General features: G+C 39.9%; 1 protein-coding gene across 4 annotated transcripts in view; it reads right to left on the bottom strand.

The window, feature by feature from the left end:
* DSCAM (DS cell adhesion molecule) overlaps window positions 1-25,132 on the bottom strand; it is a 587,331-nt gene that overhangs the window by 17,158 nt on the left and 545,041 nt on the right. For 2 of the 4 annotated variants that reach the window (XM_075593710.1, XM_075593711.1), the window contains exons 32-33: window positions 23,209-23,511; window positions 18,884-18,946 (exon numbers count right to left, since the gene is read on the bottom strand). In XM_075593710.1, the coding sequence (XP_075449825.1) occupies window positions 18,884-18,946; window positions 23,209-23,511 (366 nt within the window). The remainder of the gene's footprint in view (window positions 1-18,883; window positions 18,947-23,208; window positions 23,512-25,132) is intronic. The other 2 variants (XM_075593712.1, XM_075593713.1) reach the window with 1 other exon arrangement.

Below are 25,132 nucleotides of genomic sequence, written 5' to 3'. Positions count from 1 at the left end.
TGGTTTTACAGACACTTATCAGTAATCAACAACGTTTTGAATACATGTACTGTATTTGTCACAGTTCCTGATAAAATACATTTTCAGCTGATCTGTCTTAATAAAGAAGGTGCCTTTTTGTGGATAGAAGAAACTGCTCTATCTTTTTGTCTCCTTGCCATGATAGAAGAAGCGGCATTTTGGTTAAGACACCGACCTCTGCATTTGGTCGATACCAAGTTTGAGGCTTTGCGATCTTGGGATTGTCACTGTATCTCTTTGTTCCTAAAGTAGACTATAAGGTTGAAAGGGCTAAAAACACAAACATTGCTGGTTTATTGTTCCACTATGTGCAGTGCTTCGTTCAGTAGCAAATCAAGAGGAAACACAGCTCTCTTTATTACACCAGTACAGGACGAATATATTGCACTGCTCAAACAGGGAATGGAGTTTATGTCAAGTCAATAAACAACTAGACAATGAGGGCCACTGGTTAATAAAACAGGATATGCATTAAATGGTAGGGAGAACGTTTCACTGTGACATGGCGACTATGTACTTGTGACTATAGTTCTATATAAACAGTTGAAATGATTTACATTCTACAATGGGCCACTAATTGTTGACTATTAAATTAACTGTCTCTGTAAGGTCTCCCTAATTACCACTTAGATTGTAACCTTTTCAGGGCAGGGACTCCTTTTCCTATTGTTACTTTCACGTCTGAAGCGCTTATTCCCATTATGTATTGTATTGTATTGTATTGTATGTCTTTATTTATATAGCGCCATTAATGTACATAGCGCTTCACAGCAGTAATACATGTGGTAATCCAATAAATAACAGATAATATAAATAACAGATCATGGGAATAAGTGCTTTAGACATTAAGGAAGAGGAGTCCCTGCTCCGAGGAGCTTACAGTCTAATGTGTAATAATATTATGTCACTGAATTACTGCTGTGAAGCGCTATGTACCTGGATGGCGCTATATAAACAAAGATATACATATACATAGACAAGATGCATTTGTATAGTATTCAATCAATGAAGGGGTTAATATACGGTACATTACAGAACAGGCACAGATGAAGTGTGAAGACTTATGCAATTATGTTTTAGGAAATTAGGTTATTTGTGTGTGTGGGGGGTGGGTGGGTTTAAAAGCAAGTACAAGACATAAACTTACCCAGGCATGGTGAATATTAACAAAAGTCCTTATATTGCAAATATAGTGGCGCTTGCCAAGGGCTTTTGTATTTTGAAATCTATTGTCTCTCCCTAAGTTTCTGGATCTGTGCCATTTTAATTAAACGGCACACTATTTGTGCTCTTTAAGAAAATTAAAAAAATAAAGGAATTGACTCAATTTTTCACTCTTGTTTTTGTCTGCGTCTTCAGGCGAGGAGAAAAAGAAGTACATTTTCACTGAACTTTCTCAAGCAAGAGTAACATTTCCCACGTCAGCCCATCTATTTTCTAGGATATTTAGATTTGCTATACTGTAGGTTACACCTTTTATGGAACATTAGATGCATTCATAGATGTAGGTGTACATGAGCTATAGAGACCTCATACGTCTATTCAACACACATATAGTTACAGCTAAGGCATAACAAATCCTCATTTTGGTCTATTTAAAGATAGAAAGAAACTGTTACACATCTATTCTGATCCAGGACCAGTATGGATATACTGACAAATAAGCTAAATGAGAATTAGGTTTTATTGAATATGAAAACCATTTCCCTTTCCCATGCAATTGGAGAGCTAGAATATATTATTTTTAAATTAGAAAAAAATGGATTAGGCCCTCCTCATTCAAAAAACAGCTTTTTCTTGAAGCCAGGAATATCACAATTTGGGAGTGAAAACCTTTAAAAATTTGGTGGTTCTCAAGCTCTTAAATGGAAGCTACAGAAATAGAAAAAAAAAAAAAGTAGCGGAACAGAGTTTTCTGGGCACTCTTAGGCCCGTAATATAGTGGGCGCGCGCGCTGCACCGTGCATGCGCGCGGCACTTATAGTTGGCTGTGGTTCGTCAGCCATTGTATGCTAGGGCCGCGCGCGCACGGCAGTGAGCGTGGCCCTAGTCGCGTGACATCACAACGTCACTTAGCGTCATTTGATGCCGCACAGCCATTTTTTTCAGGACCTGCAGGGGAAACAGTAGATATTTCAGGGTAGAAGACGGAGATCGCTGCACCAGCCCCTGCACAGTGAGTCCAGGCGGGCCGCATGCGGACTGCAGACCATATGTTGTGGCGTGGAAACAATGTTGAAAGGGATGAGCCCCCACAACTTTTCATGTGCTGCAGAGGATCAGTCCAGGAATATATTGTCCATATGTTAATTTTGCAAAACGATGACGGACACGCAGGAGTTAAGAGAATGATTCAAGCAAAGTCTCCTGACTCACCCCTAATGTGGGAGCAGCCTGGCGGTATACAGAGGGTTGACCGGAGTGGTCTTGCAACCAACTGCGCACCCCTCAAACATGTATATCCCGCATATATACGGCTGTTCACCTGGGGTGGCTTGTAAATTGTATATAATGAAATAGTCACTTACTCCAGTGTTGATGCTCTATCCGGATCGGCGTGCTCCAGGCTGCTGGCAATGGTGTATAGAAAATCCTCTCAATGAAGGGAGTGAATCAGCGGGCATTGCTAGCAAAAATGGATGAAGGCTGGACTGCGCTAAAAAAAATGCCTTTATTAAATCATGGCAAAATGCAGATTAAAAAGGGAGAGTCCCCCCTCAGCGCTCTAACGCGTTTCACCCCTGTGGGGCTTTGTCAAAGAGTGCCATTACTTGCTACACATTACCTTAAGTGAAGATCCGTATCCGGATATGACATCACGCTATTCCGCATATTTAATTATAATTGTTCACATATATGTTGTTTGTTTTTACAGTATTACACTATGTTTTGTGTTTTTTTACATTTTTTTTAAGCACATCTTTACCGCTTGGAATCCACATCGGTTTCTTCCTGTTGGTGAATATAAAACATACTGGACACCTAACAAGCTCCTATTGAACCCCCAAAATGACCACAACATATATATAAGCATATGAGTGTCACAGAGGAGTGCTACTGAGCATGGCAATATATATTTTAAAACCAGAGACAGAACATAAAACACAGACAAAGCTCAGTTTTTAGCACATCCAGTGAGACTCATACACGGTACAGTGCCTAAATATATATGTATAAATATCTAATAAGTAAAATGGTCTTTTAGTTTGACATTTTTTGGCCAAAATTGTTGTAAGTCCCTGAGCCAACGCCAAGGCAGGCCACATATCAGGGGTCCCTAACGCTAATATAAATTCTTAATAACCTGTGTAATAACAGGAAGAATGCCTTGGCAATATAAAAGGCAATATCCTTTTATTGTTGGCGCATTTTCAATACTAATCTTCTTTTTCTCACCCACTACCTTAACTACTAAAACCCCTACTGATAACCCCCTACCCTAAAACGTACCTCCTCGTAGAAGTGACCAGCGGCGGAGAATCCAGTTGCGGAGCGGTTGCGGGTCTCCCTGTAGCTAAACGCCGACTGGGAGTTGGTCAGCGGGATGGCCATGACCAAATGTGCCATTCCACTCCCCAAGGGCTTCCTCCGGGCTCTATATCTAAAGAGCTTGTAGCTGTAATATTCACTAAAAAGTGAAATGTTGCTTTAACCGCATAACCTTTCCTCGCTCAGTTTTCACTGAATTAGCGTCCAAAATACTATAATGAATGCATAAACAGTTCTAACAGGCCTATTTTGTGGCTAGATTGTTCAAACAATTTATAATTGCACTAAGCACAATGTCAACTTAGCTCACTACACATTATCACAGTTATATTGTAGTATAGCTGCACACTGGCTATACAGGTAAGTACATACACTGTATCTATCTCTTTTTAAAAGTCCTATGTACTCATGGCACACAACTGGCTATTTCCTTTACCATGCATATACACTTCTTTCTTCTTCTCTTGGTCACAAACTATATGTTTCTCCACAGCCGCGCTCACGGAAACGTTCTTTCAGTTGTTGTAGTGAGGTCCTACTTTGTACAGGTCTCCCCAGGGTGTCGGCAAACGAGCAGGTGCTCCATGGTCTGTACTTCACCGGACACTTTGATCTGGCAGTTTGCGAGCACAGATGGTTCAGGCATCACTATACGGACCAGTCTGTATTGACCTAACGGGGAAGGTCCTCCTGGGATTCCAGATCGAGATCAGCATGTCCAACTGCGCGTAGTCTTTCATTCCATAAAGACAGCCATCCCTTGCCAACTGTCGTATTCCCAAGACTGTTTACAAAACGCTTTCGTGATTTAAGGTGTGTGGTTACTTCTGTGTGACCATATAGTGGATGCCTTGTGTCTTCCATGTGCTGCGATCTTAACTCCATGGGGGCCATAGCAGAAGGTTTCACATTGAGGCCCCTGTCAGATATTGACTAATATGCTACCCTTCTTGTCACAACAATCTCCAATGGATATCAGGCATACAGTATACACGTAACAGAAACACTGAATTTGCGTGGGATGTGTATGTGGCCTGCGTACATGCTACTGTACAGTATATTGCCAACTTCACATCAACCTTTCAATGTGCAAATGAATTATCTTTGCATTGTTTTGATACCTTAATGGGGAGATTATTAATAACTATGATCCTGTTGCACACCATTGTATGATAAATAATGAAGTCCTTCAGCGGCAGCCACACCATTCATTATTTTATCATCTACAGTACATCACTTGCCAGTTGTAAGGATAACGTAAACTGTACATGGCTACGGAGACACATCCAGCAGTGCAGAAGCTTAATTAAACTGGCATGTTTTCTAAAACTCTATTTCATGGAACAGTGCTGCTGCCACAATTTGCTAAATATAGCACCATACTATTTTCCACAAGAACTGATGGCAACCGCTGGAAAGGTGCAGTATGTAACTGTGCATGGAACCACGAAACCAGGAAAACGTAGGCACAGTTTCAGTGACTGGGTGACACTTTACGGTCAGTTCATTCTGTAATGTTCAAAGCACCTATAACTAATATTTCCTAACTTTTGCAGTAATAAACTGCCCACAGCGTGATTTATAAAACCCTCAACTTTAAAAATGTTGGTCAGCTGAGAAAATGGACGTCCCAGCTCGCTTTGACAGATTATTTCCATTGTTATTCCTCTCATCCTGTTATTAGCGGTACTGGGACTGGGATATCATGGCAATCCTACAACAGGATAATCCAGGTTTAGGAGAATTTATAGGGATCAAGTACATTTTAATGCGAAAAGGGGGACATCCTGCATCAATGTACTGTACCAAATTACATTGCTACACTCAGCATGTGACTTGGAGTGCGCGTAGGAGGAATTGGGGAGGAGTTACATGGTCAACATATTTAATTTATAATGTGGAGCATATAATTCTGGGTCTCATTGATCCAATTCTTCTCCATTCTGCGTTAAAAAAAATCTACTAAAGTGGGAGAAAACTCGGACTCTTAATAAAGAGCAGTGCAAACCCCTTTCCACCAACCACCACTTTTCTCTGTGTTAATGCAGAGGTAGTCAGACATACCTTTCTCTGAGTCACATAAAATAAGTATTTTGCCACCACACCAGAGAAGAGTCATGAGGGACAATTCGTCGGACTGCCCACAGCGCTAATCCGTATTGCCGGATAATGTCACGGTCGGGTTCATGCGGCATTCCCTGGCAACGGGGAACATAAGTCTGGCTACATCTGTCCCAAATCACTTATACAGAAATATTGCCTGTGATTAGTAGGGACAGCATGGCAAGCTACAATAATGGTTCAGCCAGCTTGCTGCTCTTGCCCATCAAGATGGCTACCCAAAGCAAGGATTAACTGAGCCATATCAGGGTGTTTAGTTACTGTATGTCAATATGTATTGTTACTATGTAACTGAACTTGTCTATGTGACTCATTGTTAAGGGGCAACTGTAATTTTTGCATTTTATCTGTGTGGCATTGTGTGTAGGCTAGCAACAGTTGGATGATAGGCATAAATGTGTCAGAGGACTGGCCTTTGTGTAGGCCAGGTGGAGTGTTAAGGGAGTTGGTATGGGACATGCTCACCTGCTGGGAGAGTACAGAGCATAGTCCTCCATGCACCAGATTGGTTGGCACCCAGTCTTCCATATTTCAGATGGGGGCTGGGAAAGTATAAAAGCTGTTGCCACTACCAGCTCTATATTTGTTCTTGGTTAGTCTCGGTGTCAAGAGACTGCCCCAGTGTCAACAATTGTCACACCAGGAAGTCACTCCTGGTTACTGGAGTTCAGACGGATAAAGCCAGAGCGAGGGTAAGCTAGCTCCAGCAATTCCCTCCACCTAGGAGACCCCCCTGTATTACCCATTGGTAAACTACAGTATTGTTGTGTCCCGTATTGTGTGGTTTTACTGTTAGCTTTGGTCGAATCAACTCTGGTTTATTTAACTCTTCCACTCTGCCTGGTGATTGTCGATCTCTAGTAGTCTTGTCAACCCCGTATGGTGACATTGCCAATGCAAAATTGCTCCACAATGGCATGGTGTTTTTGACATATTCCTCAAGAATTATCTATGCTTAAAAGTCACACAGTTTGACATGTCATTTGCATGCACTTTCCACCCGATTTGCTGTAATACCCACTGGAAAGTAGCAGTCTCCCCGCCTAGAAAAGCCCTATTTTGCCCATCTGAGGGAGGTGAGATTTTAGGCCAGGTCTTTTCTGGCGAGCTGAAAAATTGCAACTTACGGAATATTCCATTATTCAAGTTTTCCTCATTTTCATACACAATTTGCAGATCACACTAAATTGCATACCTGGGCCGTAAAAAAAATGTGACAGAAATTACTGTTTGGATTGCAATAGGGCATATCGAATACAATGAGATGCAAATCCGTATGAATTTCACACAGAAATGCACTTATCACAGTTTAATCAATACCCCCCCATGAATTAGCTTTGTGCCCAAAATGCAGCTGTGTTGTACAACAGTTCCCCTTGCTGGTAGTTTCCTGTGTATTGGAAGGTTAACTTAATAAAAATGTCATTACTTAAAAAAAATGTGAACATCTCAAGAACTGGAGGCTCATCCCTGTAAAATAAGTTTTTAAGGGGCCCTCCTGTTTAACCAAGTCTATAAATAAATGAGGGATTGAGAATTTAAAGCTAAGACAAACCCATACACAAACCTTTTACATGTACAGTATGTGGCAACGTTGCAACTGTTTGTTCAAGCAATAAAATTAAATGATTAAGCGATCACAATTTGGCCAGTTTCGCAAACATGCCCCGATTCAATAAAGTGAGCCGGGTAACTACTAATTAGAGCTGAAGAAGTGGCTGAGTGAGTAAAGACACTGACTCTGACAACACTGAGTTGGAAGCAGGGGAACCTGGTTCAAATCCCAAATCCTTGTGACCTGGGCAAGTCACTTTATCTCCCTGTGCCTCAGGCAACAAAACATAGATTGTAAACTAATCTGGGCAGGAACCTAAAATACCTGTGTGCTGCGTACCGCACACTGTAACTGTAATGGTGAAGCGATTTGAGTACCATTGAGGAGAAAAGCGCTATATGAAATAAAGTTATTAACAATGTGGTAACTTCCTTTCACTTAAAGTTACTGCTTTATGAACGTTGTTACCCCATAGCTTCAATAGATACAAATGATGTAGAAATTCCGTAACTAGTAACTGGCTTATGTATATACTGTAGCAAGAAACCCAGTGTGTCACATGGTGGTGCTAACCTCACCCAATCTGTAAAACTGTAACTACAAAACCTCAACAAGATGGGCAACAGAGGGGAGAAAAGTTTTTAAGAAATAATCTTAGCTTTAAGTAATTGCCAGGTTTTATTAAGCCCTAGCGCGGTGTTCTCCAACCTGTGGGCTGGACCCCTTAAGGTGATCCATGGACTTTGGAAGGTGGTCTCAGAGTGACAGGGAAGACATACTGTGCACACTGGGAGATTCAGAAAGTGGCAAAGAAAAGTGAAAAAAAAGCAAAAAAAAAGACAGAGGATGTCACTTAAAGTCACATAAACAAAGGCAGTTTTACTGCATCAATAGCCCAATTATTGTACATCACCAAGTCAAAAATCCTTATTCTTTAAACAGGATTTTTTTTGAGGTGTTTGTAGGGAAATCCACAATCACTGGTAGAGAAACTGATGCTTTGGAGGGTGTCACGTCTGCCCAATTATTATGTTTATTTGAGTATTATTTTGAAGTTCTGCTAGTATGTTGCATTTTCTAAGAATAAAGTTCCTTTGAAAGATCTTTCATTCTCCAATATTCCATAGAAACAAAAACACACACGAACAATGAAGGTCTGAACATTTCAGATAAATCCGGCTGGACTCGGGTGATTTTTAAATGACTATCAAATGTCATTTAGTTTTTTCAATGCAGTGTATTTCCATGAGATAGGACAGACTGGTGTGAATAAGGTGTTGCTATAGTATTGTAGCAAAGTTCCTTACATTTAGAGCTAGTTGAAAAGGAACACTGGAGTGCACCAGAGGTATTAGGGAATAAAGTGACAGTAAATATCAAATTATGTATGTATGTATGTATGTATGTCTTTATTTGTATAGCGCCATAAAATGTACATAGCGCTTCACAGTAGTAATACATGTCATATAAATAACAAATATAAATAACAGATCATGGGAATAAGTGCTTCAGACATACTGTAAAAGTAATATTAAGGAAGGAGTCCCTGCTCCGAGGAGCTTACAATCTAATTGGTAGGTAGGGAGAACGTACTGAGACAGTAGTAGGGAATACTAGTAAGTGCTTCTGCAGGGGGCCAAGCTTTGTGTCATGTGTCCATGATTATCCAGTGCTACTCATATGCTTCTTTAAGCAGATGTGTCTTAAGGTGGGTCTTAAAGGTGGATAGCGAGGGGGCTAGTCGGGTATTGAGGGGAAGGGCATTCCAGAGGTGTGGGGCAGAAAGTGAGAAAGGTTTAAGGCGGGAGAGAGCTTTAGATACAAAGGGGGTAGTAAGAAGACTTCCTTGAGAAGAACGCAAGAGTCGTGATGGTGCATAGCGAGAAATTAGGGCTGAGATGTAATGAGGGGCAGAAGAATGTAAAGCTTTAAAAGTGAGCAGTAGAATTGAGTGTGAGATACGCGATTTAATCGGAAGCCAGGAGAGGGATTTCAGCAGGGGAGACGCTGAGACAGATTTAGGAAAGAGTAGAGTGATTCTGGCAGCAGTGTTTAGGATAGATTGTAGGGGAGACAGGTGAGAGGTAGGAAGGCCGGACAGCAGGAGGTTGCAGTAATCGAGACGGGAGAGAATGAGGGCCTGAGTCAGAGTTTTAGCAGTTGAGTAACAGAGGAAAGGGCGTATCTTTGTGATATTGCGGAGGAAAAAGCGACAAGTTTTAGAAACGTTTTGAATATGAGAGGAGAATGAGAGAGAGGAATCAAGTGTGACCCCTAGGCAGCGTGCTTGGGCTACTGGGTGAATGATCGTATTTCCAATAGCAATGTGGAAGGATGTAGTAGGGCCAGGTTTGGGAGGTAGTATAAGGAGCTCTGTTTTTGCCATGTTAAGTTTCAGTCGGCGGATGGCCATCCAGGATGATATTCCAGAGAGGCATTCAGAAACTTTGGTCTGTATAGCAGGTGTAAGGTCAGGGGTTGAAAGGTAAATTTGTGTGTCGTCAGCATAGAGGTGATATTTAAACCCAAAAGATGTGATTAGGTCACCTAGAGAGAGTGTGTAGAGAGAAAAGAGAAGGGGTCCCAGGACAGAGCCCTGGGGTACCCCCACAGAGAGATCAATAGAGGAGGAGGAGGTGTTAGCAAAAGAGACACTGAAGGTATGATATAAAAAAACACTAACACATGTCAGTGAAGTGAAAAGGTGAATATGTACTCCAACACACGAAGAGTGACTAAGTAAATATCACAAAATAATACACCATAAAATGTGAAGTGAAAAAATATGTATAGTACTATAATATATTAAATAATAGGTATTGAAAATATATTTCCCTTGTTGGCTGAAGTAATAATCACAGTGCTTGTGATGTACCACTCAGACAAGCAGATGTCTCAGCATCACAATCTAGGAAAAAAAAACACAAAAAGAGCACACAACTCTCATAGTGAAGTATTGTATATTCAAATGATTCATAAAAAGGGGTAAGTAGCTTATGTACAAAGAGGAAATGAAAAACAAGTCTATCGTGTATTGGAGCACAGCGGTGTCATCTCTGGGGCAAGCTGACTCCATCCGCCGGCTGTACCGTGGCACGGGAAAGGATAATAGAGTACGGTATAGAGTCGGACACGTCTCTCTGAAGGATCTCCGCAGGGTACTGCATGCTGTCACAGACGCGTCAGAGGAAACCCGGCAGTGGCACACCTCGAGTGGAATGCGGGGACACTCAAGGATGACGTAAGGGTCAGATGCAATTCAACATGGGAGTTTATTGGAGACTATTCCTCCCCAGCTCGGATCGGTTTGATCCAAACCATTTGTCTGTATATATTTTGCCCTATTGAACCTGAGACGCTCTCTGGATTGTTGAATTCCAGCGGACACCTACGTAATGCTTGACCACCTCTAGTTTCCACTCGAGGTGCACGATTTCCTGGTTTTCTCTCAAGACAGCATGCAGAACCCTGCAAAGATCCTTGAGAGAGCAGTGTCTGGCTATCCCACGTCATGATACAGCCTGCGCAAGGAGATAACAGGGGGCAGCTGCCCCCACTGTGGTCCAACATACAATAAACTTGTTTATAATTCACTTTTTCTACATGCGATACTTACCTGCTTTTTCTTTAATCATTTGAAAATACAATAATTCACTGAGAGTTGTGCTCTTTTTTTGCATTTTTGTTCAATTTGAAGCAGTTATGCATGTCAATAAATAAAAACCCAAATGGTGCAACTAATATTAATCACTGTGGAAGCCCAACATAGCACATTATAAGTAAGAATACCCGAGACTTTCCTTAGGATTTAATCGTTGGCACAATAAAACACCATAAATACAAATTTGAATAGTAATACTGGAATAATAAGCTTAGAAGCATTGTGTGCCAATATTGTGTATTAAAGAAACTGTGCAAAAGAGCGTTATGACCTGTTTGTGGCCCTTGAGGACTGGTGTTGCCCATGCCTGCATTAATGCCTTTAACCTATTCAGTTTTTGTAACAATACAGCAACCAAAAAGTTAACTTTCATTTAAAAATACCTATTTTTGTCTCGTGAGGTCACCTGGGTTAACCTTGTCTTTCCATTAATAGGTCAATAAAACAATGCCAACATAATATACGTTTAAAGTGTACAGGTGTACCAAGGATTTGACACAGTGACTAGGTTATCTGAAACAGTATCGGGTACATTCCTGAGACTGGTCGGGTTGTCAGACAGGAGGTGACAGAAAAGGCACTATCCATTTCCTTACAGATTGAAAAAAATTGTATGGTAATTAAAATCTGATGTAATTCACAAGGATAAAAAATATATATCTGTGTCAGGCTAAGGTAGGCAGGTGCCACAATATTAAATATGATAGGTTGTCTGTGTTGCATGTGTCAGATATTTGTTTCCTCCTCAAAAATTAAAATTAGCTCCGTCAAGACAGATGTCCTGGAGTGCATTCAACGTTGAGGGTAGCATTACTCTAGGGGTTACAGGGAGAGAGTTATAGGGTATTTAATGTTCTCAGATTCACTGATGGACTAGACTTGAGAAAGGGCCTTAGACTTGGCAGGACTTGTTTTTTTTGTCCCTCTGCCACTACATTACTTTGCATTGCTATAGCTATGCTCACATTCAGATGGTGCTTTGTATACGGGGCTACATTGATATTTTTAATTTACTGAAACAATCTAGAAAACTTTTTTTTAAATCTATAGCAGCATGTCTGTTGTGCATATATTACTTGCTATAGTATTGCTGTAGTTATCTGTATATTTACCATCCTCACATTGCTGGGCTGCCTGCACCAGGAGGAGTTTGCTGCCACGACCTGTTTTTTGCCATAGGACATTTCCTGCATTTACTGGACTCAAAGCTCTCCAGCATGGGTCATTAACCCTTTAGCACCCTGCTTTGCCAGCTAATTTCACTGCTACTTAGATAGCCTTTATAGTGTTGATGTATACCTTTTAGGTTCAGACCCTTATCATCCAATTTCCCTGTTACTCACTTAGGGTTAGTTGGTCTGAGTCTTGTGCCTCACAGCCTACCTTCATTCTGTTGGGATATTCAGTGATAGCTTGTCACTGTGTCTCCCAGGGACATTGTTGCAGGGTTTAGGGAAGTACCAGGTGACTACGGTCTACCTGGGAACAGGCCTATAGAAGGGGTTTCTATACCCCGAAATGTGACGTTGTCCCTCTTGCCCTGGACTTTTAACTCCCGTGTTTTCCCTTTTCTTTCCCTCTCCCCTTTCCCCTTCCCTAGCACATTGTGCTTTCTTTCTTTTTTTGGTCTTTGTTTGACCATTTTTGCATCTTTCGAGTACCATTAAATACTTACTTTTGGCTGATCCATTTACTATCTGTTCTTTCCGTTTGAGTGCTGGGAACATTTGTGGTTTATTGATTATTTGAGAAGAATCAGGGTCCTCCTTGTTCCCATCTTGCACCTATTATTTCACTTTATACAGAGTTTTGTGTGCTGTCTTATACTGTTTGTTATAGGGTATTTAATGTTCTCAGATTCACTGATGGACTTGACTTGAGAAAGGGCCTTAGACTTGCCAGGGCTTGTTTTTTTGTCCCTCTGCCACTATATTACTTTGCATTGCTAAGGCTATGTGCTCACATTCAGATGGTGCTTTGTATACGGGGCTACATTGATATTTTCAATTTACTGAAACAATCTAGAAAACTTTTTTTTAAATCTATAGCAGCATGTCTGTTTTGCATATATTATTTGCTATAGTATTGCTGTAGTTACCTTTATATTTGCCATCCTTTTCATCCTATGTTAGTTCTTCCAGGGGCCCCTCTCTTTTAACATTACAAAGTCCTTGTTCTCTCTTTATTTCCTTTCTAATTAATGGGACACATTATTGAGCTATCTATTAATAGACAGCATTACCTTATACGAATAGTCCCCGACAAATTACAAATTAAGTATATTTATTATACCTTTGCTGGTCATTTGTTTTCCTAAAAAGAAAATAAATACATTCAAGTACCATCTTGAATCTTTCCAACTCAATCCAAGTTTATCACGAATGATTTCTCTGCAATTTCATGCTGTGTTTGAATTATTATTATTTATACCCTAATCATTGTTTATTTATCATGTGCCATGATATCCTACAGCATTGTATAATGGAGTGGGAAGACAATAACAATAAGAATACATTAGACAACACACTGGTACAGTAGGTTAAGAGGGTCCTTCTACAAGGGGCTTACAACCCAAAAAGAAGAAAGAGTAGAAACAAAGTTCTGGTTGAGAAAAAGGTTGGTGTGTTTCTAAATGGCTGCTTTCCATGAAGCAAGTAGCCGAGATGATAGTTATGTTACAGTGAGGAGAAAGAAGATTGAGATATCAGAGAGATGACGTATAGGCATTTTTGAAGATGTGGATTTTCAGGTCATATTTCAATGTGTGGGGGAGAGATTGATTTTGCAGGGAAGGGAATTTCATCGGTGTGGAAAGGACAGGAAGAGATACAGTAATAAGCACAACAAAGAGGACATATGGGAAACTATTTTGGGTGACTTCTGAAGGAGTGACAGAGGAGAGGAAGACCAGCAAGAAGGCGATTATAGTAGTCAAGTCTAGATATTGAAGGGTATTGGATTTGAATTTCGATTGCTTCTCCAAGCAAATATATAACATTTATTTTCTCTTTCCCAACATTCAAACTTTAAAAGCAGATGAAAGATTCCAACATTATTAGCCGTTCTTGATAATTATTTTCTTCATTTTAAAACAGATCTAAAATTCAATTACCAACATTTCGATGTGGTCTCAGCTGCACTCTCTCAATATGTGCAGTCTTTTATTTAGCACAATATAGATTGTGGCACAACCTTTTGAGCACTAGGCCTGTTGTACTATAGCCTGCACCTGGCGAAAGGACTAATCCTCCAAAATGCTGGGAAGGGAAGTAAGCATAATTATGCCACTGTACAAAGCATTAGTAAGAACACATCATGAATGTGGAGTACAGTTCTGGGCACCATTCCATAAAAAATACATTATGGAACTAGAAAAAGCCCATAGAAGATATACCAAATTATATAAGGGGATGGATAATCTGATCTATGAGAGGCTAGCTAAATTAGATTTGTTTACATTAGAAAAGAGGGGATATGATAACTATATGCTTCCTTAATCCACTCTATTTTGTCTGCGGGCCATATCCCTAAAACCTGGAAAACTGCCAGAGCTGTCCCAATCTTCAAAAGTGGGGACAAAAACACTGTCTCATACTACAGGCCAATCTCTCTTCTCCCAATACTTGGCAAAGTCATGGAAAAATGTGTTCACTCCCAATTATGCGATTACTATACCAAGACGAATTTCCCTAGCCAATTGCAATCTGGCTTTCGCCCCAAACACTCCACAGTATGTGACTCCAAAGAACAGTTCCAAGGTTCAACAAAGTATCCGGCCGCTCCTCCTTCACATACTGTGCACCCCACAACTGGAACAATCTACCTGAGAGACTCTCAATACCATCACCAGTCTATGTTCTTCCAAAACTAAAGCTGTCTCCCATTTTAATGATGTCTGTAACTGTTACATACTGTACACCTATAACGTACTTCATCATTAACTGTTCATGCAATGTCTTCATATTTAATGTATAACCCTGTTCGCCTAATGTAAAGCAATCTCTTTATATATAATGTACTGTATAACCCTGGTCTCCTATGTAACCATGTATTTGTACCCATGTGTCTCACATCATAACTCTATGCCCAGGACATACTTAAAAACGAGAGGTAACTCAATATATTACTTCCTGGTAAAACATTTTTATAAATAAATATACAAATATATTCGGGGACAATAAAAGGAGCTTTCAAAGAGCTACTGTATTCATCCCATTGGCAGTACAAAGGACTCGGGGGCATACTGTATCTTAAGGTTAGAGGAGAGGAGATTTCACCAGCAACAAAGGAAAGGGTTCTTTACAGTAAGGGCAGTAAAAATGTGGAATTCATTACCCATGGAGGCTGTGATGGCAGATTCAATAGATATCTTCAAACAGAGGTTGAAAATCTTATTAGAAAGGAAAAGTATACAGGTATATACCAAATAAGTAAAAATGTCAAGAAAGTTGATCCAGAAAGTAATCTGATTGCCATTATTCGAGTCAGGAAGGAAATATTATTTCCCCCTTATGAGACATAACTGGATAATGTTTCACAGGGGTTTTTTGGTTTGCCTTCCTCTGGATCAATATACTGGAAATACAAATATAGGATAAGTACAGGTATCTGTCGTCAAAATTTAGAATACTTTTGGTTTAACTCGATAGATACAGTATGCCTTATTTTTCAACTTCATCTACTATGTAAATATGTAACTAAGTTATGCCAACATGTATGTTCTTTTAAATAAAAGACTTTGGGGTCTATGTATAAATGCAGATGCAGGTGTGTTTTGACGCAGTGCTTTGTTATATGGAGAAGAGTTGTTTAGATGCAAGAATTGTTTCGTACAGATATGGAATATTTTTGCTGGTAAATAAAATGGGAAAATAATTGAGCACAGAAAAGCATAATGTGACATCTAGTAATCTGGGCGCCATGTAACTCCTTCCCAGCTTCTCCAACTGAAACTCCCCAAGTCGCAGGATGGGGCAAAACTGGACCAAAGCACTTTGATGCATACAGTAAGTGCAAGATGAAAATGCCACAGCTTTGCATCAGAATTGCCTTGATACATAGATATCTTCATATGTTAACTGCGTTTATTAATGGTGTGGAAGAGACCATTCCAATGTGTTACTTTCCAGCACATGAGAAATCCTTGCCACCATTCAGCTGGTACCACGTTCACAAACCACACCAGCGAATTTAAAGAGGCAGCTACATGCTTATTTTTTTTAAAGAGTTATTCATGTATTACTGTGCAGTAAGATTTCAGTTTCACCACCAGGTTTGTCCCCAACTCAATGATTTTTAAACTGTATTTTATTCCTAAAAAGAAATAGTCGGAAACCAAAATTAATATGGCTACTAATCCCTACGGAATTTAAAGGGATTAGCAGACCTCATAGAACCTGATCTGAGAAAATGACCCTTTTTTTCCCTTTTCTTCTAAGATCCTATTCATGCACGGGAAACAGCTCGGCGCTGCTTGGTGGAGGAGACAAAGTGAGAATAAACAGCGGGAGTTGCCATGTGAACGCTCTCCTGCAGGCTCTGGGCTTTTAGAATAAAAACCAGCTAGGAAAAAATATAATGTTGTTTAATCTGCTTTAAAGGGAATTACATGGGGCCCACGTTCAGAGTAGGTCACGATGGGAGACAGCGGGGGTAGGAGGGACGGCACCTTTAGGTAGAGTGCACAAGTACCTATGTTGTGCATAATGGTTATTACTTTGATTTCCATTTAAATACAGTCATTTTGTAAGTTGCTGAGCAATTTTCTCTTTTGAACTCCCCCATGTTTATACCACTCCAAAGCATTAATCGCTCTTTTTTTGTAAGTACTCAGCCACGCTGGCTCTCCATACGTTTACATATTTCTATCACCCTACTATGCGTCACATTGCACTTTTACGTCAAAGACCTTCGCTGAACTTCTCTTCACTACACTTACGAGTCTACTGAATTCTCCAGACTTTTACCCTGACCTCCAATCACTTTGTCATTCTTACAATGCTTGGGATAAGCACAAGTCTAGCCTGCATATAAAAAAAAACAAGGGTCAAATAGTGCCTGATGTTATGCAACAGATAGGAATATGGGGAGAGTACTTAGCTGGGCCAAGTGGGTCTTTTCTGCCATCATGAAAAAAAAAAATACTACAGGTGGGTATAAAACAGGTGATTGTCTCCAGATCGTGTGGCCACACTTAAGTTTTAGAAGCAAGGGGGGGGGGGGGGGAATGAAGGAGACAGCACTGAAAGGAAAAAAAAATAAAAAATAACAACACTCCGTAGGTATTTCCTTGCAAGGATCAAAGTGAAACTTGAAGGTGCAAACAACGTTTCCATTTATTTGTAAGCAGCAACACACGTGGCCTTTTATCAGGTAGGTGTGGCTAAACAAAAATAAATAAATAAGAGTGTGTCTTCAGCTCTGGGTTTTTTCTCCTGTTGTCTGCCAGCTAACCTTTACCCTAGTTTCTGTCCTCTTCGATACGATGCAAAGTCTACTACAACTGTCATTAGCCTGTTGCCTCAGCAACTACTCTTCCCAAACCCTGGGGGTTTTGGTATGTTCCTCTCTCTCTAGCACGTGGTCAAGTCCTGCTCTTTTTCCTGCTTGGCCAGTCTACAGTGCTTCCTTTTCAAGCTTGAAGCCACAGCTAAGTGGCATCCCCAACTGCTCTCCATGTCACAGTATTGTTTTTTCACCTTCTCCTAATCTATGCATCACCAAAGTTTTCTATTCATTTCTGTTTGTGCTTGTAAATAAAGTTCATCGTAAATTCAATGAGTACTCTACAGTACTTTGCACGAAGAAGAGTTTAACTGCCTGTCAACTCTTACAGAGTCCCAGGAAGCCGAGGACAGAACAAATACGCTTAGTTACATAAGTGACTCCCAGGAAACGACAGGTCCATTCTATGCAATCTTCTAAGTCCCAATTTACGAAGGTCCGAGGTTGGAACAAAAAGCTGATCTTCTTGTCTTCTTGATCAAATATTGTATATTCTTTTACTTAAGACCATTGGAGTGCTGCTGCTGTTCTTTCATTTTGGCCAATTGGAATTACTGTATGATCATTGAAGTTGAATAATATGTATGGTCATAGTAGCTCCTGTAGTAAACAATAGTTTAAAAGTTCCTAGTTTTGCATAATGGAAGTATTTGCCATCTAAAACCATGAAGTGATGAGGTTAAAAACATGCAGAGGTTCTGTTTATGTATTTCTATCTAGAAGTAGCTCATACGTGCCAAAGAAAAAATGGAGTATAAAATTAATGCATTTGGGGAATTGTTAAGGCAGCAAGACAAGAGAAGACAAGAGGTAGATGTCATTGTCCAACTCGGGACTAATGACCTGGCCAGGGATGAAGTTAGGGTAATGAAGGAGAAATTAGGTGAGTTAGGAACAGCTCTTAGGAAAGCATCATCCTCATTGGCCTTTTCAATGGTATTGCCGGTTTATAGGAGTGGAGAAGGCACAACTCCTTGCACGAATTTCATGCATGGTTGAGGAAGTGTTGTGAAGAGGGATTTGGATTTATTGTACAGTACATAGCTGGAGGTATATTAACCTACATAAAAGAGATAGCATGCATCCATCTTGGAGGTTAACAAGGATACTCAGTGAGCAGTTCAGATAGTTCATTTTCAGATTTTTACTGCAAGTTTTTAAACTAATGTAGCAGTGAAATCAATCAAGATCAACCCTGCCTATCCTGATTTGGATATTGCAGCTATTATGGAGTCAAGGTACGATGAAAATCAGACAGATACAAAAAAAGCAGTGGTACTGGGTGCTCAAGTACTGGATCACCAATGTATGCATATACGGATGATAATAAGTTGAGATACAGTATTCAAAAAAAGGAAGAAGATGCGTGAGGTACAAACTTCCAAAAATATGTTATCAAAATGGATGAGTCTAATGATGTCTATGGCAATGGACAGATGTTCCCTGAAAGCAATGAGTTGGTGAAAATGAGTCCACCCCTTAAAGCCTCATTGGGAGTGTCCCTAAACAAAAATAATAAGACTCATACTCACATTTCAAATCTTCCTCTATGCCCCCTGAATCTGTGTCTCCATGGGTGCCGTGCAGGTGTTTTTCTACAATGAAAATCAGAACTGAGGCACATCTATACTGGGTTACAATCTATGTACAGTAGAAAGCACAGGGTAGAAAGAAAGGGGAGAGGAGATACCCTTTTTGGGAGAGTTAGGACACTTTGGATAGCCCTAAAAATGGTGATAAGGTTGTCATTCATATATACAAACCTCCAGGACAGGAGGAGGAACTGGACAGGGTGTTAATAAAATACATCATGAAGATGGTAAATAAGGGAAAGGTAATCATTATGAGAAACTTCAATCTGCCAGATGTGTATCAAATGTATCAAACGTGAGAGATTAGGTTCCATTGATCATCAATCAGTGTGATTTAGTATAAAGACGGAGGCAGAGTCATACTGCTGTACATACAAATGCAGATTTTAGAAGAGATGACCATTCATTAATGGGAAAATAGTTAATGGGTTCATTTGTAGAATGGGGAATGTGAGAAGTGCAAGAACAATGGGAAACACAAAAAATGCAATATTTAAAGCAATAGACTCATGTCAGGCAGGTTAGTAGAAGCAACTTGAATAGAAAGCAAATATAGTTCTTAAAGGAGGTGGTAGGAATTGTAAAGGCTTAAGCAAACACAATGAGGAAGATAGAGAACTATATCAGTTTAGGCAGGATGAGGCTAAGCAAGTAATCAGATGTGCAAATAACCAAGCAAAAGAGAAGAGAGCCCAGTGATTAAAGAGGGTGAGCAAAACCTTATTTTTAGGTATATAAGTAAAACGGAAAAAACAAAAGGAGTAATAGTAAGACTAAAGACAGAAAAGGATGGTCATAAAGAGGGACAAAAGGTAAAGCAGACCACCCTAATTATTTTTGTTCGGTTTTCAGAGCTGAAGGTGAAGAGGGGGGGACGGCAGTTGAAGAACAGGAATATAAATGGAAAGAAGGTGGACACACCTGTAGAGGGGAAAGTCCTAAAAACTGAAAGTGGACAAGTCAATGGAACCAGACTGGATACATCAAGGGATATTAAAAGAGCTTGGGGGCGTGATGGCAACATAATTAACAGAATTATTTAACCAGTCATATTACGAGGTAGAGTTCAAGCTGACAGAAGAAGGACAAACATAGTCCCACTAGACACAATTGAAAGTAGGGCAGAGGTTGATAACTACAAGCCAGTGTGTCTGACGACAGTAGAAGGGAAATGAGTGGAAACACTATTGAAAGAAAGAATTGTTGAATATACAGATGTAGCAAGACACTGGTCAAAGCAGCAAACAATTGCATGTCCAAAGACAATGTCTTCTGCAGTGGTGCTGTGGGGTGGGGTTCCATACGATACATCCGCATCAGACCCACCCACCAGCATTAATCTTCAAGCACCTGGGCTGCCATGGTCGCGTGACCATGGGTGGCCCCATTGCCTCGCATCATAAAGGTCCAACAACAAAGTTGCCAGGCTTCATTGATTTATTGGGGGGAGAACATGTCAAACAAAACTATGATATGTCAATCAAAACTTGATATGTTTTAATAGATGAATAAGGAAATAGATCAGATTGGAGCCTTTGACTGTCCCACATACAGTAAAAGACAAGTTGCAATGCTTAGTATTGAATTCTATGGTTGATAAATGGAAAAGACATTGGTTGAAGGATAGGTAACAGAGTGTTGAGGTGGTAAATGGAGCACATTCAGAGAAGATGAAGGTGACAGGTGGAGTACCTAAGGGATCTTTACTGGGACCGCTGCTCTTTAATATCAGTATAGTGACATTACAATGGTCTGGAAAGAAAAGTATGCCTTTTTCTTCAGGTTACACAAAGATATGCAACAGGGTTGAGACTCCAGTGCGAGCAAACAAAATTAGTAATGATTTAGGTAGATTAGAGGAATGGTCAAGAGAGTGACAACTACAATTTAATGCCACAAAGTCCACAACATGCTGAGCGTGAGCGAAGGAGGCAGAATCAGCTGATAGCCGAGCTTAGGAGGCGACGTCATCAACCCCAGGCTCCGGATACCGGATGGAGGGTATTCCCCCGACACTGACACAGTGGAAATAAAACCCTGAGGAAGAAGGACCCTCACCCTACGAATGACCAATGCACTGACTCCTAAACTATTAGGTTGCAACAGCTAAACACCACTTCAATGCGAACAGCCACTGACTTACATTGTAAATGTGCATTTTTTTTTAACCAATACTTATTATACTTAATAAATGATCTTATTACACCATAAAAGCATCTCTTGCGCTCTTTCCCTATGGAAAACTTACCTCAAGTGACCTCCAAGACCACTTCAAGTGCAGCAGCCCTTCGTTCTGGCATTTGATCTGCCCCTACTTGCCTACTATTGCTGGACTCACTTGTCATATTATTGCTAGTATAGTCATTACTATACCACTTATTCTATATTCCCCGACAATCCATTTAGCACGTCTCTTTGTGTGTGTATGTGTGTGTGTGTGTGTGTGTGTGTGTGTGTGTGTGTGTGTGTGTGTGTATATGTGTATGTGTATCTATACATATTATGTATAATAGAAAGTAATAGCAGGCACACCAGGACTTATGCAAAAATGATAAAAGTTCATTGGTACGGTCAACGTTTCGGCTCTCCAAGCTCCAAGGAGCATTAAAAATTTTTTTTTTAAATGACTCCTTGGAGATCCGAAACAATTTGTATTAGTAAAGAAACATTTTCCAGTTTTGCATAAGTCCTGGTGTGCCTGCCATTACTTTCTATTATACCCAATTTATTGCCAGCTAAAGCACCCCGGTAGCACACCATTTTTAGTGGAGTGCCACTCAAATCAATGATATATATCGTCGTTGTAAAGGTAAAAGTCATAAACTACATTCTTTGAGTACTAACGAAAAGGCGATAACATGTTCTTTTTTGACATTATTTAAACATCATACTTAATGAGTTTTATGTTTTGGTGACTCTGAACTATTACTAAGTAAGTACTTAATGGGTTTTTCAATAGAAATATTAGGAAATTCCAAGTCAGGAAGGGCATTTTGTGAGTTTCTGTAAGAAATGCACCTACTGTAATGAGTTTTACCTCTACAATAACGAGATTTATATATACAGATGTAGCACGATTCAGCTTCACTTGGAGTGGGTGGACCGCGGCCCAAGTACGTCCGTGATCGCAGCCAAGTGCATCATGGCCCTGCGCAGAATTCCCATAAGGATAACGCAGTGGGTGTTCCTACTTCGAGTGGGACTCCCACTCTGTTAATCTTACCGGGCCGTTACCGGTCTGGAAGGACTGTGCAGAGAGAGCAAAGAGAATCGGTCGCTCTCTCTGTGTTTCCCTGCACAGCTCTTTACATGTAAAATACATTTTGTATTTGCAGCACATACAGTAGGATTGAAGAAGGGGGTCTCCAGAGCTGACCTGCATTACTTTCTGGTCCGGGGACAACCTGCTTCCCAAGATACAGGCCTCCGTATTGGGTGCCGGTATTTCCTGCAAGTTTAAATGTCCCAGTCATGAGACCAAAACATTTAAAACTTGCAGGGGATACCAGCACCCCATACTGGGGATTGGTGACGCAGTTGAATGAGGAGGATGAACCTTCATACCGGCAAGGGTAAGATACACATTTATTGACTATAAGATGCCCATTGATTGCCAATGTGGCTATCTGTGCCCCTGTTGAGGGCATAAATAACCACAGTGACAATCAATGGATGAAATGGCTAGTGTTTGTTTTGATTGTACTGTAATTTGTATTTAATTATAATGTGCAGTACTGTATATTTGAATGGGCAAAAGCGCTATTACCAATATTTGGCTATTACAGCTTTTTCCCATTCCTGTGACTGGTGTGGTCCGGTGGGATTAACACAGTGGGAGTCCCATTCAGAAGCAGGGTCGTCGCTGCATTAATCCTTAGGGGAAATTAGTGTACTGAGTTTTTTGGCGCGGGGAAGCCGCAATCAGGCTTCATCCTGCTGCAGTTTCCTTGTCCCCAAAATAATCCTCCATGTGTGTGCCTGTCTGTCTGTATATATATGTGTGTGTGTGTGTGTGTGTGTGTGTGTATTTATATAATATATATATATATATATATATATAAATATATATATATATACACACACACACACTATATATATACACAGAATCACAGATGATCATGTTATTATTAAAAATATATATACATTAGGGTTATGAAAAATGGAGCATTTTGAAGTTGTTAAAGATTAGACCATGCAACGCTGTCATTTCAGCATACTGTACATGCAGCCGATTGCGTGCTGAAAAAATCAGATTATATTCTTACCTGGCCTATGTGCCTTGGGAGCTACCATATTTTGCACCTTTCCTCCGTCAAGAGGTTTAGGGGGCGATGCAGTAAATCTGCAGATCCCCGACTCTGACGGTGTGCTTGAGGTCAGGCTGTCGGTATACTCATTAGTCCCTGCTGTTAGCTGCTCTGATGAGGTGTCTGATATGAAGCATTCTGTAATGGTGAACTTGGCATGCCTCAACTGCTCTTCCATCTTTGCGTGCTCATATGCTCTTGCTAGCTCTTCGTACGTGGAGGAGGCACTTTCTGTGGAGACCATGCTGCTCCTTGCTCTATCTAAAAACAGAAATACACAAAGAAAACACACAAGTTCATTTGTTTAGAATCATATTGTCTTATGAATTGTCCCACATTGTGGAGCTTACATTTCTCAATAGTAAAGCTGCAAATTATCACACTGCTTTTCAGTTTGGTATATATATATTTAAAAAAAAAAACAACATATTCTCATATTTCCAAGCAGTGGATAAATTATTCATGATATAATTACCTATTTTCATATTCCTTAAGCAGATCTTCCATCAAATATTTTCAAGCTGCATTCATACAGAACTTTAGTGGCCTGAACGCCTACCTTCATTTTGCACTAACTAACCGTATTCATTAAATGCGAGGATAAATGAGTAAACACTCTAATCATATTATCTTCAAGTTATAACTACACAATAATTTTTTTTTTTTTCAATTATGTTGAAGCTCTGGATTTATCAATGTACTATGAAGATATAACAAGCTATTGATCAAAGTGATAAATAGCTAGTATTTAAAAATGCCACTGGCAAGGTACTGTAAGCATTTGGATACAACCTCAGTGGTATATAATTAATCAATAAATTACAGGAACTTGTTTTATAAAATATGGTATGCATTTACATGAGATAAAGTACTATAGCCAAAACATATGCAGTATGATTAATTTTCACATTGAATATTCCCTCTCACCTTTAGGATATTTTGATTGATTTATAATCAATATAGATTACTTCATTTTAAGACATTACTTTTTTGTTACTCATAGTCTGCAGTACTTTCCAAGACTCCATAGTCATCCACACTTTGAGCTCATCCCACTCTATTGGGTTTTTATTATATTTAAGTTCAGAATTAATCTTTGTACACAATACAGTATTTACATTTAAAAGCTATGAAATATGTGCCTGAGCCAACATCATTCTATTATCAATTCAGTCAGACATTTAGCTGACAAAAGCATAAAATACAGATACTATTTTTGGGTTGTATGTTGTAGCATATACAATGTGATGGAAAAAGCAATTCAGACACACACATATAATCTTGTAATAGACTTTATCTACTTTCTTAGAAACCTTGGTAAATGGAATTACCATGGGAACTGCAATATTTCTGGGATTGGCGTGCTTTGGGAATATGGAAGATGTACTGTACTTTTTTATTCTCTGTAAATCAATTCACAGTTGCTCAAAGGGCAGATAGAGTAGAAACCCAAAAACAGAGTACACTGTAAAGTCAGGATTATCTATTACGCATGGGCAGGGGGGAACTCCAATACAAATTTATGCTAAAGCTGCATCTTATTAGTAAGGTATCTCTGTTATACTGTAGTACTCCAAATGCAGTGCCCTTCCCAAGAGTCACACACAATCACACTCCCTGCCAGTTCTGAACGCCGTTGGAGCTTATTGTTGTATAAATTACCCTTACCAAGAGTGCATAATAAAGGACTCATTCAGACAAAAAAATTAAGCAAAAACAAAGTTATATTAGTGTAAATGTGCCGTGTAGGTGCACCAATAATGTAACGTGCAGTAACTAGCATAGTCGGTAGAAACCACGTTTTCAGGAATAATTTAGCTTGGTGTATTTTGTTTCACACTGAAATACCATCAGCATCCTGATGACCCCTGCTCCCCATGTG

The sequence above is a fragment of the Ascaphus truei genome, chromosome 3 (assembly GCF_040206685.1).
Source record: "Ascaphus truei isolate aAscTru1 chromosome 3, aAscTru1.hap1, whole genome shotgun sequence".
Classification (NCBI taxonomy): domain Eukaryota; kingdom Metazoa; phylum Chordata; class Amphibia; order Anura; family Ascaphidae; genus Ascaphus; species Ascaphus truei.
The sequence above is the reverse complement of the archived record's forward strand: the minus strand, read 5'-3'. Positions and strand labels throughout refer to the sequence as shown.